Here is an 18446-nt window from a genome sequence, read left to right as displayed (position 1 = left end):
TGGAGAACAAAAACAGAGTCCTTGTAGATAATATCATTCATTTGATTCAGCATAATTCTGTTGTTTTTTTAACTATTGTAACTCATGCTGTTCAAAACTGTATAACACAAACAGTAGTCTGACAAACTGTCATTTAATATTCCTATCAATTCTCATTCACTGTTTCATTTTCAAAAATGGAGCAGCTCTCCCTTTATGCAACATGAAAATAGAGAGTACTTTAAATTTTGAATTAGTTGTATAATGTTGCTAAGGACTTCATTAAACAACAGAAACAGGGTGGTAAATAGATTACTGCAAAAAGCTGGGCTTTAAGAAATTTGATTTATAATTTTGCTTTTTTCATTCTTATCATATTTATCTAGGAAATTATTTAAACATCTGCTTTGTTTTCCCTTCTACAGCATTTTGCTATTAATCTTTATTGTGATATTAAGCTCTTACGGTAGCTAACGGAACACTATAATCATGCTGCGATAAGTAGAGTACTGTATTCTTAAAAATATGAACCTATACCTTCTATATATAATTCTATACCTTCTATAACATTACACTTACACCAAAGACTATGTATAGGATTATTTGGTGATTTACCTGGTCTTGAGGAAGGAACTCTTGCTATCTCTAGGGAACAAGGTTTTTTGGTCACTGCTATGTCTATCGAATCAGAAAGACTGCTGTCATTTTCTGAAGGAACTGCATCCAGAGGTACAGATGGTATTGCTTCCAATGCATAACCTCTCTTCTTTGAATAAGATTCCTGAAATGCAAAAATTTAAGTGGGTAAGAGAGATATTTCTCAGATGACACAGGAAAAGAACCAGGTTCAATAACTCTGGCTAGCAGGATTTAAAATTCAGCAAATTAAATACCACATTCTGCTGAAATCCAAATTGTAACAGACTGGAAGAAATGCTTGCACGCTAGAAGACAACATTTCTTGTTTCTTTAACATTTTTTGTGTAATATAGTTCTTGTTTAGTTACAGAAATGTCTTTATTCATCAAACTTTGTATTTAGCAAAAGCTCCAACACAACTGGTCTCGCCATTGCTAGGTTCTAATTCAGGGCATGTCTCTTGTTCAATTTTTTAAATTATATCTCATGAAAGCCACAATTACATTAACCATTGCAATCACTTTCTCTTTGGGGATGGTTTTACAATATGTTTACATTATATATAAGAAAGCTAAAGATACGCCATCTACATTTTGATGGCAGAATCCCAGGTTGTGAATGAAGATGAATTACTGCTCTGTATTTGAGTGAACAGCAATAATGGCACGAGGTCCCTTAACAGCGATACATACAGTGAATTCCTATCGTTAGCAAATATTGAGGGAGGGGAAAAAAGGAATTAGAAGTTTTGCTGGTATATTAAAGTGTCCAATCAAGCAGATTGTCGCTGCTTTAGACCATGAATAAGAAGACACCATACAGTTTTACCAGAGTTCCTTGACTTGTGATTTATTTTTTTTTAATCCCAGCAGAAAGCAATTGCATGGGCAATGATATATTTCCACATCTTTCTTACATTGGACATATGGATGCCTGGGAAAGTCAAGCACTGTACATAAATCAAGTATGATACAATGAAATACAAAGGGCCAGAAAGCACTGTGAAAGATAGGTATTATCACAGCACTACTCAGAAAATGACTGAAGAATGTGATGACTATAACAGGACGTAGAATAAAAATTTCAACAAGAAGAACTCTTATTACCTAAGGTAAACCACGCCTGTAGATAACAGTCTCTTTTTTAGGTAAATATGCTGTTAGCGGATCATTACACTACCAAAGTTTTTGCAGTTTTTCCTGCTCATTGTGTTGTGACCAGATTTTCATGACAGTTCACAATCTGGTAATAACTCAAGGTCTCTCAAAGGACAGGGTTGAGATGGCAGCAACAGGAGGTCCACTTCAAAATTCTACTTGATGACTTCAGTAGAATCAATTTTTAAATCCTAGGTTAAACTACTACTGTAACTTCTTCATCAACGACCTGGATGAAGAGTTAGAATGTACCCTCAGCAAGTTTGCTGATGACACCAAACTGGGAGGTGTGGTAGATACACCAGAAGGCTGTGCTGCCATTCAGCGTGACCTGGATAGGCTGGAAAGCTGGGCAGAGAGGAACCTGATGAGGTTCAACAAGGGCAAGTGCAGGGTCCTGCACCTGGGGAGGAACAACCTCATGCACCAGTACAGGCTTGGGGTGGACCTGCTGGAGAGCAGCTCTGCGGAGAGGGACCTGGGTGTCCTGGTGGACGACAGGTTAACCATGAGCCAGCAGTGTGCCCTGGCTGCCAAGAAAGCCAATGGGATCCTGGGGTGCATCAAGAAGAGTGTGGCCAGCAGGATGAGGGAGGTTCTCCTTCCCCTCTACACTGCCCTGGTGAGGCCTCATCTGGAGTACTGTGTCCAGTTCTGGGCTCCCCAGTTCAAGAAAGATGAAGAGCTACTGGAGAGAGTCCAGCGGAGGGCTACAAGGATGGTGAGGGGACTGGAGTATCTCCCCTACGAGGAGAGGTTGAGGGAACTGGGCTTGTTCAGCCTGAAGAAGAGAAGGCTGCGAGGGGACCTTATAAATGCCTACAAATATCTGAAGGGTGGGTGTCAGGAGGATGGGGCCAAACTCTTTTCAGTGGTGCCCAGTGACAGGACAAGGGGCAATGGGCACAAACTGAGGCACAGGAAGTTCCGTCTGAACATGAGGAGGAACTTCTTCCCTCTGAGGGTGACGGAGCACTGGAACAGGCTGCCCAGGGAGGTTGTGGAGTCTCCTTCTCTGGAGATATTCAAGACCCGCCTGGATGGGGTCCTGTGCGGCCTGCTGTAGGTGACCCTGCTTCGGCAGGGGGTTTGGACTAGATGACCCACAGAGGTCCCTTCCAACCCCTACTATTCTGTGATTCTGTGATTCTGTGAAAAAAAAGCATACAAAATAAAATAAACAGAATACTAACAAGCATTTATAACAAAAAATGAGTATGTACTAGCAAACAATACAAGATTAGTGGCCAGTGTTCAAAAAACATGGAATGTGATTGTGTCTCTACTTCTTTTACCCTTTCCTGTTTATGTTTAGTCAGAGCATGAGCTCTCTGCATTAGCAATCTTACGGATTATAAACTAACAGTAACTAGTTTCAGCTAGTGGACTCTAAAGACATAACAAGGAATTGGAAAACTTTGTAAGTGGGCTTACTGCAGCTCCAAATACAGGTTTTCAAACTTAAAAAAGTTAAATGAATTCCTTCATTCCTTAAATGAAGCCAATAGAAAAATATTTCTGTAGTCCACATCCTGTAAAAAAAAAAAAAAGCTACTTTCCCTAAATCCTGCAAATAACACTTGCATAAAACGAAGTACGAATACTAGGAAGAGTACAACTGAAATCAAGAAGTTGACAAATACACTGTTTTATTACTGGAATAAATTTTGCGTGAGTTGAAACCTTAGGTTTAAATTAAAGAATACTTTGAAAATCTTCTACTTTATAAATAACATCACTGTTAACTCTGTATTCTATTCCTGCCTTTTTATCACAATAAATATAGAAAATATTTCTCCGTAGACTGCACTGTGTAATGTGGAGGCATCGAAGCAGCTGAAGTGCAACTTGCAGGACAAGGGGAAGATTCCTTCCTACCTTGAAAAAAAGGAGTTTCTACCTTGTTCAGTTAAGTCTGGTGTAAAAAGACAGAGGCAATTTTTTTTTTACCAAAACAATGACTAAACCTGCAGACTTCAGTTCTTGTACATGCAAGTTTCTATGAGTAAGTCAGAATGGCAAAATCCAAGTAATAGTAAATCTGCCTAGAGAAGCCCATGAAGAAATACCACAGCCTTAAAATTGTCATCAAACACCAAAGTGAAACCCTGCTCAGCTCCTAAATTCAACCACATTAAAAATGCATTAAAAATTGATATTGAAACATAAGAACAGACATCGGATCACACATTATGTCTAGGTCACCCAATATTCTGTCTACAAAGCCAGCCAACAGTGCTGACTTAGAGAACAGTGAGACCGGCACAAGACCAGAACAAGCATGGAGTAGTACTTCTCTACTTCTTCCCTCTGAGGGTGACGGAGCCCTGGAACAGGCTGCCCAGGGAGGTTGTGGAGTCTCCTTCTCTGGAGATATTCAAGACCAGCCTGGACAAGGTCCTGTGCAGCCTGCTCTAGGTGACCCTGCTGCGGCAGGAGGGTTGGACTAGATGACCCACAGAGGTCCCTTCCAACGCCTACCATTCTGTGATTCTCCTCCTACAAGCCTTTGAGGGTCCCACACTTCATAATCAAAAGGTGCTGACTTTGTTTTGCATATGCACCAATCAAACTTTCTAAAATTACTTTCTCAAGTTGCCTTTAGAGCACATGTCACTTCTTACAGTTTACATGCATCCCATTTTGGTTTTAGCTATCTCACCAAGTTTGACAACCCTAATTCTTGTACTTTTGAAGGCAACGAATGGTTGTTCTTTACTTATCTTCTCCTTGTGATTTCACTTTTCTATACCTTTATTAATTGCTCTTAACATTCAATTTGATTTTCTGAATGTTATTCAACATTCTTTAATTAACATTGCAAGAACATAAATGTCAGAGAAGAATAAATTAAAATGATGGGGCTACTGAGAAAATAGTTGGAATGTAAATTACTGACAAGTAAATTCTTCCTAAATCTCTCCCTAATAAAGCAAATATGGTAATAGTATGCCAAGCAGAACTTAAGAGTCAAAAAATAATTGTTAATACTTTTAAAAGTCTGGAATTCTATCAACTGATTAAGTGAAGATAATAAACCTTAATTAAAAAGTGAATACGTAACAAAAAAAGAAAAACTTCTCATTGCTGGAGAAAAGCAATGTAAAGTCTTCTGGTTGTTGTAATGTATTCTCCATTTTGAAGGCACTGAGCATATTCTAGAAATTTTGAAGGTCTAAACTAATTCTAGTTAGATGTTAGCAGATAACATAAGATTGTGTTCAAGTATCAGGCATCAAGCAATATGATTCTGTTTTTTTCTAAAATTAAAAGCTCTTCAGCATTCTTCTCAATAATACCAGTTCTGTTGTCTCACCTCACCCACTGCAATGAGCAGTAACTCTACAGTAATCCTACGTGTCCTAGATATTTTCATCTACATAATAGAACCTTCTAAAGAAATACTCATCCATTACCGTTAAATAATCTTTAGTCCTGAAATCAAAATAGTCTGAGTTTACTTTTTTTTTTAAATTATAGATTATTAAGTCTCGAATTTCTGTAAACTATTCCAAAAAGTTGAAGGTGACACATGTGACTGACCACCATTATCAAGACAGGATTATTTCTTATTTGAAATTAAAACTTCACAAAAGTAATGTGCTGGGCTGCCAGGGCATTAGAATAAGTATTTTTGTGGGTAGGATAAAAATACATACACAATAAAAGTGACAAAAAAAGAGAAGAGTAAGACTGAGTTACTGGGAAAGCATTAGAGAACAGTTGCCCATACCGATAAAATATAAATTAGATTTTTGCCTGGTAGAAAGAAACAGCAACGTGAGATTGAAGTTGCAGAGCACATGCCAGGGACACACCATGGCCTCCAGCCAGCTGGGTCTCTTCTGAGCATATGCTTGATGGTATAATACCCATCATACGGAATCTGAAACCTAAACAGGACTAGAAAATAGAAAGGAGTTGGGGGGGAGGGGAGGGCAGGAGAGGGGGGAGGATGTGATTGTTGATCAGTGGGAATGAATTTGCTTCTAAAATATCTATATGCCAAATGCAAATAGTTATACACAAGTGCAAAACAATATTCCATAACATGAGTAAAACTTCAAAAAATACAAAATGTTGAGTTAGGTCTTTTTCCCATGTTTCTGCCAAGCTTCTAGCTACTCTTACTTTTGCCTTCTAGATACTCTTGCATTTCTTATACGAATCAGTCTGAATTACGTATGCCTCAAGGACTGAGATACAAACAGTAGACACAAATTTGTGTTTGTACGACCTAAGAATAAAGTAATAGAGGCTCAGTAGGCATCTAATCTGAACTGACATTCTACAAGATTATATAATTTGTATATAACTGAAAATTTTTCATATCGTCCATCTCCTTTCCTACTGAAATCAGGTCAGTTGAAGTTTTATTACTTCCCTGGAACACGGGACAACACAGAGTCAGACATGACTGCCAGATGAGCAACAGCAGAAAAACTGCTCTTTAAAGATGCACTGTTACATCCCATTCATCACAGTGGTAATTCATGTAGGTGTGCTGTGTCTCACCATACAATTATTAACTTATTTATAACTTACAAAGTCTATGACCTCCTGGAGTCTAGGCTACCCACAGTCGAAGGCCACACTGTACCCTGTTAATTGAAAAATACTAGACCTGGATTTGCTTAAGTACTTCTTTTGATAAAAAACTTCTTTGCAATCAAACACTAACTGTGTTCACAATTTATGTAAGATATCTAGTAAGAATCACAAAGGTTAGAAGAAATATTTATTTCAGCCCTAAGGCACTTGCGTAGAAAGTATGGGGAGCAAGAACGCCCCTACATATATTTATACTTGAAAACATAAGTTAAGGACACTGGTTTAGAAAAAGAATGACTAGGTGGGCAGTTTCAATGGTCTTAAATCCAATTTTCTGATAATTCAGACTTTTAAAGCAAACTTTATGGCTATAATTATAGATTATCCACAGACATACCAAAAGAAGAAGAGTAAGATACCCAGGGTTTCCTTTCATCTGAATAATAAACCTTAAAGAAGAAATAATTGCACAAATATAGAAAGGAACAATAAAATATACGTGCCGTCTTTAGAAAATATTTGTCATTTATATAGATAATGAAGAAATGCTATTAAATTCTGATACACTCCTTCAGATCCACCAGGGTATCACAGAATGGTAGGGGTTGGAAGGGACCTCTGTGGATCACCTAGTCCAAAATCCCCTGCCAAAGCAGGGTCACCTAGAGCACGCTGCACGGGACCTCGTCCAGGTGGGTCTTGAATATCTCCAGAGAAGGAGACTGCACAGCCCCTCTGGGCAGCCTGTTCCAGTGCTCCACCACCCTCACAGTAAAGAAGTTGTCTCTCAAGCTCAGACGGAACTTCTTATGCTGCAGTTTGTGCCCGTTTCCCCTTGTCCTGTTGCTGGGCACCACTGAAAAGAGTCTGGCCCCACCTTCCTGATACCCACCCTTAAGATATTTACAAGCATTTATAAGATCCCCATCTCAGCTTTCTCTTCTTCAGGCTAAACAAGCCCAGGTCCCTCAGCCTTTCCTCACAGGAGAGATGCTCCAGTCTCCTCATCATCCTCATAGCCCTCCGATGGACTCTCTCCAGTAGCTCCTCATTTTTCTTGAACTGGGGAGCCCAGAACTGGATGCGGTACTCCAGATGGGGTATCACTAGGGCACAGTAGAGAGGGAGGAGAACCCCCCTTGACCTACTGGCCTCACTCTTCTTAATGCACCCCAGGGTACCATTGGCCTTCCTGGAAACCAGGGCACACTGCTGGCTCAGGTCAGCTTGTCATCCACCAGCACTCCCAAGTCCCTCTCCGCAGAGCTGCTCTCCAGCAGGTCAACCCCTAACCTGTACTGGTGCATTGGGCTGTTGCTGCCCAGGTGCAGGACCCTGCACTTGATCAGGTTCCTCTGTGCCCAACTCTCCAGCCTGTCCAGGTCTCGCTGGATGGCAGCACAGCCTGCTGGTGTATCAGCCAGTCCTCCCAGTTTGGTGTCATCAGCAAACTTGCTGAGGGTGCACTGTGTCGCTTCATTCAGGCCATTGATGAAGAAATTGAACAAGACTGGGCTGAGTGCTGACTCCTGGGGAACACCACTAGCTACAGGCCTCCAACTAGACTCTGCACTGCTGATGACAACCCTCTGAGTTCTGCCGTTCAGCCAGTTCTCAAGCCACCTCATTGTCCACTCGTCTAGCCCACGCTTCCTGAGCTTCCCTAGGAGGATGTTACGGGGGACAGTGTCAAAAGCTTTGCTGAAGTCGAGGTAGACAATATGCACGGCTCTCCCCGCATCTACCCAGCCAGCCATGCCATCACAGAAAGCTATCAGATTGGTCAAGCATGATTTTCCCTTGGTGAATCCATGTTGACCGCTCCTGTCAACCTTCTTTTCCTCCATTTGCTTAATGATGACATCCAGATTGATCTGCTCCATCACCTTTCCAGGGACGGAGGTGAGGCCCACTGGCCTGTTGTTCCCTGGGTCCTCCTTCTCGCCCTTTTTGAAGACTGGAATGACATTGGCTTTCCTCCAATCCATTGTATCTTCTCTGGCTTGCTGCATGTCAGAGGGCCAGCATGAAGAATCCAAGTGGCTCTCCTTCCATCTTAGTTGGATAAATTCTGCCTGGCTGTTCTTTAGGAAAGTACTATGATACTTCTGCTAAGAAAACTTTGGAGAGTTATTGATCCTAAACGCTCTGTCAAGCCAAAGCTGATGATTAGCATGAGAATGAGCAATGACTACTGCATTTATCCCGTTTCATTTACAGAACCATAGAATCATAGGATAGTTTGGGTTGGAAGGGAACTTTAGAGGTCATCAGTCCAACCCCCCTGCAATGAGCAAGGATATTTTCAACCAGATCAGGTTGCCGAGAGCCCCATCCTCCAACCTGACCTTGAATGTTTCCAGGGACAGGGCATCTACCACCTCTCTGGGCCACCTATTCCAGTGTTTCACCACCCTCATAGTAAAAAATCTCTTCCTTATCTCTAGTCTGAATGTGTTTGAATGAAACATACTTCTTGATGTTTGTAAACTGACTGATATATAGCATTGTTGGATTGGGACACTTCACACCGAAATATTCATGATTAGTAACCAAAGGCTGCTGAGAGGAATCAAGCATTCAAGCAAGAAAGAGTCCTGACCAATGACTAAAAAGATAATTAGGATAGTTTTTTGACATGCAGTAGGGCGATGGGGAGAATGCCTGAGCCTGAAGGGTATTGTGAGTTTGTCACAATAACGTACTGAGCAAAAACAATTGAAAGTATTTCCTATGTCATCATAACCCAAAAACCACAATTGAGATGGTGAAATATTTATTTTGACTGCCTCTCCACTGAAAGAAATCAGGACTATTACTATAATTTTACAGCTAGTAAAAACACTTTTATCTATTACTAATAACTTAACCAAAGTAATTTTTGTAGTATCATGTAATTAGAACCATTTTTCATGAGTCAAACTATGATAAATGTTCATTGTTATGACAGCTAGAAACACTTGAATATGTAATTTGTCATACAACAGATAATAAGGTTAACTTCATGATATATTACAGAATCTGGAAAAATCCCCAATAATCTCATTTAAGATTAATGACACTGGGGGATCTATTCTGGTCTGCACAAAGTATTTATAATACAGACTTTTAAAAGGGTATTCTCTTTTACCCTCTCACCAAGCATCTGAAACAGTGGGTTTGCTGTTGTAGAAAAATACACGTACAGAGCTATCTGAAATAATTCTTTCCCTCCAGGACCTGAAACAACCTTTGTAAGTAAGTTTCAGTAAGCCTTCCACAGAGTTGAGAAAAATGTTCATTTTAAAAAACGTGCTAGATTTGTTGTCCTGTATATTTATATTGTTAGAAATGTAAAGATGTGCAATTTTTCAGAAACCATTCAAAAAAGTTAGATCTGCTTTTCAACCTTTGTGTTTGAGGAAAAAAATTAGCATTATTTACATAGCACCCAAAATGTAGGTTTATCCTCTCCTTTTCAACTGCATGTTTTCACATATCTTCTTTAGAATCTAAAATTTCCTACGAAAACTCTACAGATGTCATTCCCTGAAAGCTAGTTTCCTATAAAGCTTTACAATACAAAACTCACTAACGTAACCTAAACTATAAATGCCTGAAAATATGGGTAAATTGTGAGCATAATGAATGCAGTGTTAACCTCAGCAGCAGGAACATATCACTATATTTTATGCAGAGTTGTCATAATTCTTTCTGGCAGATATTCAGAATCTCAAACGAAGTTAGATTGTTGTAGTCATGTTACATGCTTTCCCATGCATACAACATTCAGGCCGTGAAAAAGAGCAGATGCTTCCTCTAATAAATAACTCACTGTGACAAAGAATATACTGCAAGTCTACATAATCTAGTTTATGCAAATGCTAATGGTTGTGTGTGGCAATATAGCGTACTACAATAACTGTTTTAATAAATGATTCCTAGTTCAGCTGAACAAAATGCGATTACATACTAGAAAGTAATTTCCAGGTTAAATATCCGCCCATTTTTTCCACTGTTTTCATGAACAATGTTAAACAAAAAAACATGTCGTCTTTGAATATCAATCTATAGGAAAATGCCTATTTAAAATACTATATATTATATATTATATTAAAAAGATAAAATGAGTTGAAACCTTAGCTCCATGGAAACAATACTTCTGTGCAAGTTACTTACACTCTAGGTTATAAACGCACACACACAAAAAAGCAGTCAGCTCAGTACACAGGGCAAATTTTGGTAAATTAAAAAAATCAGGATGAAAAAATCAAGAATAGAATATTATCCATTAATAAGTATGATAATAAAACCACTAATTGTCTAATACTTTGACTAATTTGTCAAAGTATTCAGATGTCATTTCATAGCCAGAACTTCGCATAAGAAGGAGGGCCCAGACAAACATTTATTTTCATACAACACTTTCTCTAGTAAGAGATAAAATAACTCATTGGAAAGTGAGAAGTTTGGGCCCGAAGTTATCACAGGGTGAATGAAGAGGCTCAGAAGAGTGTCACAGTTTCAAGGGTGTCAGCTTCAAAGTTCAAAACACACAGAACAGGAGGAAGGCTGCACTGGTATCTACTGCGGGCAGAAGATAGAAACAGTTTTCCACTTTCACAGAGACTGATAAACACACATATTTTGTCAGGCTCTGGACTTCATTTGGTAACAGGCCAAAGGTTTGAAGGTGGTTACGAAGGGACATTTTACACAATACCAGTGTGTTACATAATCAGACCTCTTCACTGAACAAAAAAAAAAAGAAAAAAAAAAAAGGCTTTCTTATTTGTAAGAGAAGGATCGTAACAGTTTTATAGAAAGAGTGGTAGACCTCCTGATTTATAGGGATCCCAATAGTATGTGACTAACTACTGACAGATTCATTTTGAGCATCACAAAATTTTTTTTCCAAAATCACTGTTAAATCACTTTCCCTTAAGCTCTTAAGGAAAATAAATATTTTCCACTTTGGTTTAATGCTTTTGAATGTGCATGAGAGTAGGTGTGAAATATGCACAGAAAGAGTGAATGAGAATTCATAGTTCTGACTTTGGACCACATGGTAGTGAACTATTAATGCTGCTTCTCCCCACCTGAAAGACCCATAGGCTTGGTCCAGTTCTTAAACAAGTTTTGTCTCCTACTCTACTACAACCTACCAATCTTAGGTTTCCAACAGAAGCCGTGAACATTAACTAAAAATAATCCCTCATATTATGAGGGCCAAAACCATAGAAAATGTTAGATATTGAGAAACTCTGTTGAAGTCAGTATTTACTAGACAGTAAATGCAGAAAAAAATTAACACACTACTCTATGTTAAGCAGACAGGCTGAAATTTTCTCACTTTTTATAGCTTCATTTCTAACAATTACTGTGCCAGTAAATGAAAAATATATGGGCTGCTATGGAGGGGAGAGAGGAATTGAATACACCTAAGTAGATCTGGAAGCAAAACACATCATCTGTGTGAACAGTAATTTTCAATACTAACATGAAGCAGAAAAGAACCCTAGAACTGTAAGCTGACTTGATCAGAGGGCAGATCACATCACTAAAACGAGACACTATGGAAGACATTTTCTTTGAAAAGAAAGCTTTACCAAAGTGTGTTAATCCATTATCTTTTACAAATAATCTGTGCATTTTTAGAAAATATTCTGTATCTGTCCATATATCTTGTTCTGAAGTCATGTAAATACTTCCACAAATTTGCACAATAGAAACCAGTTACTTGATGCCATACACAACAGATTTAATAGAAGCTACAAATAAATATTTGCTATTTCAGGAAAGGGAATCTCCTATGTTTAAAAGTTTTCCAGTATGATACTGAAGAAATAAAAATGTAATTATGTTTGGTATAAAAGTTATTATTGCAGTAGTGTAAGCCAAGACCGTCTTAAAAGAAAACCCTCCTACACATGCTCCCATAGCAAAACAGAAAGAACAAGAAAATGTTTTTCTAAATATTAAAGTTATTGAAAGTCCCATTATAAAAAATGAATAACTTTGTTGTGAATCATAACTTTATCCGGTACATAACTGAAGAGAAAACCAGATACAAAATCAACAGAAGAACATCATTTTGAAATTATTCTTTAAAGGTCCCAGGATGTTTGCAAAGTTTGTAACAGTTACTACTATCTAATTAAATAGGACCAAATAAACTTTGTCTATAGCAAGTGTGGTATTTCAGCAGTATGAAAACTGAACCTAACTGTACGAGACAACCAGAGAGAAAGTAAATTAATACTGTTAGTTAGAATCAGTATTTAAACACTGTAAAATAAATTATTTCATTACATCAGGAGAAATATGCCTGATACTAGTAGACAAACATCAATATAATGTTATCCATGTCTCCTATGTTCTTAAAGAACCCAGTGATTTCTTATTTCAAACTATAGTTCAGGACCATAGTGCCTGTAGTTCTTTGGTCATACAGTCCTGGTGAGAAATAATTCTCCTTAGGAGAAAGATGTTAAGACAGCTATCCTTATGAAGCATCTCAAAAATTGTTCATGCACTTGATAATAGAACATTATTACATTCAAAAGAAGACACATTCAATCTGTCCACTTTGGAAGTGGGCAGAAATGAGTGAAGGAAGGCCTTCTGCTTTGTACCCTCTGTAAGTGTCCTGGTGTTTAATTTGTACACAAATTCAGCTCAAAAGCTAGGCATGTATTCAAACATATCCCTCTACTTCATGTCTCATGCTGGCTGGCTTCCAGTGGCTTCCTGTTCAACGTAAAAGAGCAATCAGTCGAACATCTTCAGAGATGTCTACACTTTCTCATTGATACAGGGAGTACAAGAACCCAGATGTGTTTCTGAATGAACTTTCTGCCGTCAGTATTTATTCATTACAATGCAAAAACAATAACTATCAAACCAATCTGAATCAGGCAGAATTTAGGCACCTGTCCACATACAAACAGAATTCAACAGTTTACTGAAAAAGTTTTATGTGTATATAGAACATAAGTATCTGCTAAACATACAGGCTGATTAGGGATGAAGCTAGTGTGTGTTAAATACTTAGACAAATAGGTAGGCTAAAACACTGTCTGAGAGTTATGGACTCAGTTTTGCTAAATTCAAAGTTAGGCAGAATTAAATGGGACTTAACATTGCTTAAAGACTTTATTTTCTCTCTTTTTCACAGTATAAAATGTTATGAATCAAAAATTAGGATGTTATAAAACTATAGCGTCTTCAAACATAAGATAGTCAAGTTGACACTGTCAATATATTAATATGCCTCAACATCTTCACACTGATAACCTTTATGTTGAAAAACTGCAAAATGCCTGGTGGACTGTTCTGGTTATACAGAGACACATTTATAACATGTTTTTTAAAAAAGCTATTGCCTTCTTTTTCCAAAGTAACACAACTATTCCCTATGTTATTAGTAGTATTTCTGTTGTTTCTATTTACTATAGTAAGATTTTATGGGTCAGGTCTGTTTATTGCTTCTGCAAAGTGAATAGAGCATTTGCTTTCTGCAGCAATACAAATGATTAACATCGTTCTAGGCAGAAAAACATAAACCATGATGTTCCTTATTTCCTAGCTGAATTGCCTTTCTAAGACACCTTAAAGTAGAAAGATGCATTTGACTAGAACTGCCAGATCGCATTTTCCATCAATAAACAAATCCCAAATACCTTACCACGAAAACATGCAACAATGTAGTCTTAACATATTTCCCTTTGATCTCTCAAATATGGACTCTTCTTAACATCAGTTTCATTTTACTTGACTTCCAATTCATGAGTTCATATTAATTATGAATTATTAATAGTGGAAACATTACAGCAATCAGTTTCAGATTTTAAGAAACTTAGCCTTAGACTGGGTTTGGATTTTTGTGAACACATAAGTGTCTCTTGATCAAGTTCCATATGTATGGAAGCCCAAACGGGGTTAAGCACATTAATTCTTATGCTTAAGTAGGCTTAAGTAATTTGTTGAATCAGGGTTTCTCTCATTTTCAGACTCAGTATAGTGGGTCCCGCTAATAAAAGTTTTCAGTGAAATACAACAGCCAGACATGACATTAAACCCAAGGCACGCAATTTCTTTTGTACAGCAAGAGAGGATTCACAGTTACCAACTAGAAAGTTGTTCTTTCTAAATGCCCAGTTATCAGTCAGGTCTTTTCTTCAGAAAGAAATCAGATTCCATCAATTTTACAGACTTTTTCCAGGAAGTTACTCTATGAAGCCAGGAATTTCCCTACTACTTAAAATCTGAAGTAAAAAAAAAAAAAAATCCCTTACATTTTCCAGTATTAGTTTGTCAGTTGTTCTCCAATGTATTTGTATCACTGCCAAGAAAAAACCCAACCCCAAACCAGAAAAAACGTTGCTGGTCCCAAAATGTCAAGTGCCTTCAAACAGCCCTTCACAGAACTGCAACCTTACAACAGCATGACTTCATAGCTAATCCATGTAGTAAATCCAGGTATTAATCACAGTGCCCGGATATCACCACCCAACTGATCTCTTCACTCCAGATACTTCAAATACCAGCCTTTCTGTCCATAAACACTTTTCCTCCTGTTACTATCACAGAAACACCCAACACAAAGTATCTATAATGGTTTTTTTCCCCAAAAAACACAATATTGAACAGTAAACCTGATTTGGTCACACTAACCAGAAACTTCTACTTAAGTTTTCAAGTTTCAACATAATGCTTTAATATTTCTGTTATGAAGCAGCTGAAGTTTAAACATGAAATTTTTAATAAAAAATTGAGCATCTTTCATGTACAAAACTATTTGCTATACATTATTGCTATCCATTCGCTGTGCAATTCATATTGATTCTTTTTTTCCATTTTCCCATAATTTGTCAGGCACCATTGAAAGCAAAAACATGTCCTGAAAGTGTGTCCTCTGGTTACCACTAAATTGCAAACCACAGAATAACAAAACGTAACATACTTCTACAATTTAAGATCTTCCCAGTTGATCGCTGTGACACATTTCAGTTAGGAATGACAGTGTTCAATTCAACATTAATTTCTACATCAATTTGATTATCTTCAATAGTAATTAAAGTCCATTTTGAAAATCAGTATTGTCATCAATACTTCAGGTGATTTCTGACATACAGCAACAATTCCAGTATTGCTAGACACCTCCCTTCTTTATCTCATCCCATTTAATTTTGCTGTTTCATGATCACACCACGAGACAACACAGATCAGTGATGTCCAGATTTACACAGTGCTGGACAGGGATAGCCACACTTTCACAAACAGTAATCTACAAACTGAAAAAAACGGAGTCAGTCGTAGATTTTTAAAGAAATTTGCTCATCTGAGGTCACAGATCTAGAATTCTACAGAGAATTGTAGAATGTAGATGTTTATATACAGTTATATGAAAGAGATCTCTAAAAGTCATCTTGTCTAAACTTTCAGTCAAAGTAGAGCTATCTTAGCCATTAGGTTGCTCCAGACCTTGTCCAGTCAATCCTGAAAACTCCCAAGAATAAACAGATTGGAACATCACTGGTTACATTATATACCTGTGTAGTGGTGTCTAGATTGTACAGTTAGTACAGTAAAAATGCATTTGCCACAAGACATTTGAAGTCATGGGCAACTAGAAATTTACATTGGAAATTAAGAAGCTACATACTATATGCAAGAACAAAGTGCTCAGCTTCATTCCTTGGAACACAATCAGAAAATGTAGCATAGCACTAAAACAAGGCACAATTTTTTCTCAATATACTTATTTCCCATCACTGTTCAGCAGCGTATAATCATCACCTGCTGATTCTTTCTAGGCAGAATACATATTGCACTTTTCACTAGCTGCTTCAGTGTGTGGGTGGTGTGTTCCTGAAATTACCAATAAAACTTCAGCTTACTGCAGAAGAGACAACACTGCAAATCAAGAGTATAACAGAAATATTTTCTATTGGTAACACAGCTCTCCACGTCAACCCCATTTAAGCAAACCCATAATTTAATCCACTAAATTAAGAAGAGAAAAAAATCATACTCTTCACTGAAGGTTAGATACTATAGGAAAATATTACAGATAACATAATGATCTTACTCTGGCTATTAATGCTCCAGGTACACTGTATGCCAACGTTTTCCTGGCTAATGGTGGTCCTCCCTAGAAAACAATTCTGTCTCTACTGTGTCTTTATCATGACCTGTCAAATTTGTACATCACCAAACAAGATAACAGGTTTCCTCCCCCATAACATATAAATTTAGATAATGCCACAAGGCTTTCTACTTCTAATTTTGGTGAACTTCAACACCAAGTAATATTAGCCAAATCTGTTTCTTTACCAGTCTAATCTGAAATGTACTTTCACTGAATGCACTGAGAGGTGAAGTTGTTAGTGAAGTGATGGATGACACCACTTCTTGGGTCCAAGTTGTTGAAAATATGTTCTTTGTTTTCCTCTGTTTTTATTAAAGATCAAAAAAGAAATACTCCCTCTTTCACGCTCCCTCCTCTGCACCTCAGCAGTTCAAAAAATTACTATAACACTCGCACTGAGCTTAAAATATAAGAAAATTTTTAAAGGCAACTGAAAATAAAATGACTTCAACCTGGAAGAATATGTTAAAATGAAAATAAATAATGCCAAATAAATTTCCCAATATTAAAATTTTCCCAAAAGAGACAACAGAGAGTCATGCTGTCTCTCTCCAGAAAGTATCAGTACAGAGATTTTTTTAGGAACAGACTTGATCTCTATGTGGAAAACTAAGTTAGCTCCTTACTTCATTTCCTCATTTGTCTCATGTATCCAGAACCGTCTTTGCAATTGTAAACATAATTGCAACATAATAATTTTCAATGTCATGCTCTCTGTAGAATAACCTTAACCTGCTTCTACAATAGAAACACAACACAAAATTCCTTCCTGTTAAAAATTACTTTTTAAAATTATCTAAAAAGAAGTACAGGATCACATGATGATCTTCTGGAAGTCATACATGAAATACATAACCCTATTAATTGATGCATAAAACTCCAAACTCTAAATATTCCTATCACAGCCTTTACTGATAAAGAAGCAGTATTATAAACAGTTTCTCCTAAAAATGTAGTCAGGAGTCCACTTCCTCTCCTCTTCTTCTAAATAAATGACATTTTTCTTGGAAAATTTCTCTTCCGCAGGAGAAACTGTGACAAAATTGCGAGAGTTCCTCCTACCTCTAGGAATCCTGGAGATGTACGAGCAGAATATAGATCTGTCTTAAAAGTAAATGTGAAGGTCTCCCAGAAGTTCATTGCTTCAAAAAAGATGAAAAACTGACATTAAGCTAGAAATACAATGCTTCTTTAAATATTTAAGTAAACTTTCCCTATCTGTCTATATTTTTGCAAACAGCCATGCTTCCTGGCAACATGAAGTTTTATACTTATGGCTTTTAAACCGAAGTTCATGGCAACTAAACTGTTTTCTTTACAGATATTACTTTCATATTGTAATAGTTAGTCAATAGTTGGTTGGCCATCACTTCAAACATAGCGAGTAACTGGCAGGATTTTGAAGTTATACATCCAACACAACTCAAGAGACAGTGCAGTCAAGCTGATCCAGCAGCTTCCTAAATGGGACATAGCTAAACCTACCTTATCTCACATTTACTTTATATCACAATTAGGAAAATATGCTGGCACGGCTGCCAAGATTAAGATGTACAGACTGCTTACTTTAAACTGATAATACTGCTATGATCACACAGGACTCTGCACTACCCATCTTTGACATTGCGGACAGCCCTGTATTTATCTCTGTGCATCAGGCCCCGTTTGCCTCTTAGCCAAGAAATATTCAAAGCACACTATCCATGAAGAAGAAAATGGAATGAAAATTACAGAATTTCATACATCTGGAGTATGCTGCTTTATTCCAAAGAAAATGTGAGTATGCATGTATATGGGTACTGATAAACTTAGTAAAATGAATTTATTAGAAGCTGAATAGTAAATTAACCTACACTGCAGAATAGAAGATTGAAAACAAGAAACAATTCTATTACTGGCACACAAGAGTGCTCTACACTTACTTAGCATATTCTTTGCCTCTTTGCCCCTTTCTTACCTTGCACCCCTGAATTAATCAATAAAGCAAA

At 37.4% G+C, this 18446-nt stretch overlaps 1 protein-coding gene across 12 annotated transcripts in view; it reads right to left on the bottom strand.

Annotated features, from left to right (window-relative positions):
• Positions 1 to 18446, bottom strand: part of ANKS1B (ankyrin repeat and sterile alpha motif domain containing 1B) — a 457460-nt gene that overhangs the window by 314048 nt on the left and 124966 nt on the right. For all 12 annotated transcript variants that reach the window (XM_075427661.1, XM_075427668.1, XM_075427657.1 and 9 more), the window contains one exon: positions 595 to 760. In XM_075427661.1, the coding sequence (XP_075283776.1) occupies positions 595 to 760 (166 nt within the window). The remainder of the gene's footprint in view (positions 1 to 594; positions 761 to 18446) is intronic.

Source organism: Opisthocomus hoazin, chromosome 8 (genome assembly GCF_030867145.1).
Source record: "Opisthocomus hoazin isolate bOpiHoa1 chromosome 8, bOpiHoa1.hap1, whole genome shotgun sequence".
In the NCBI taxonomy this organism is placed as follows: domain Eukaryota; kingdom Metazoa; phylum Chordata; class Aves; order Opisthocomiformes; family Opisthocomidae; genus Opisthocomus; species Opisthocomus hoazin.
This window is presented reverse-complemented; position numbering and strand designations above follow the sequence as displayed.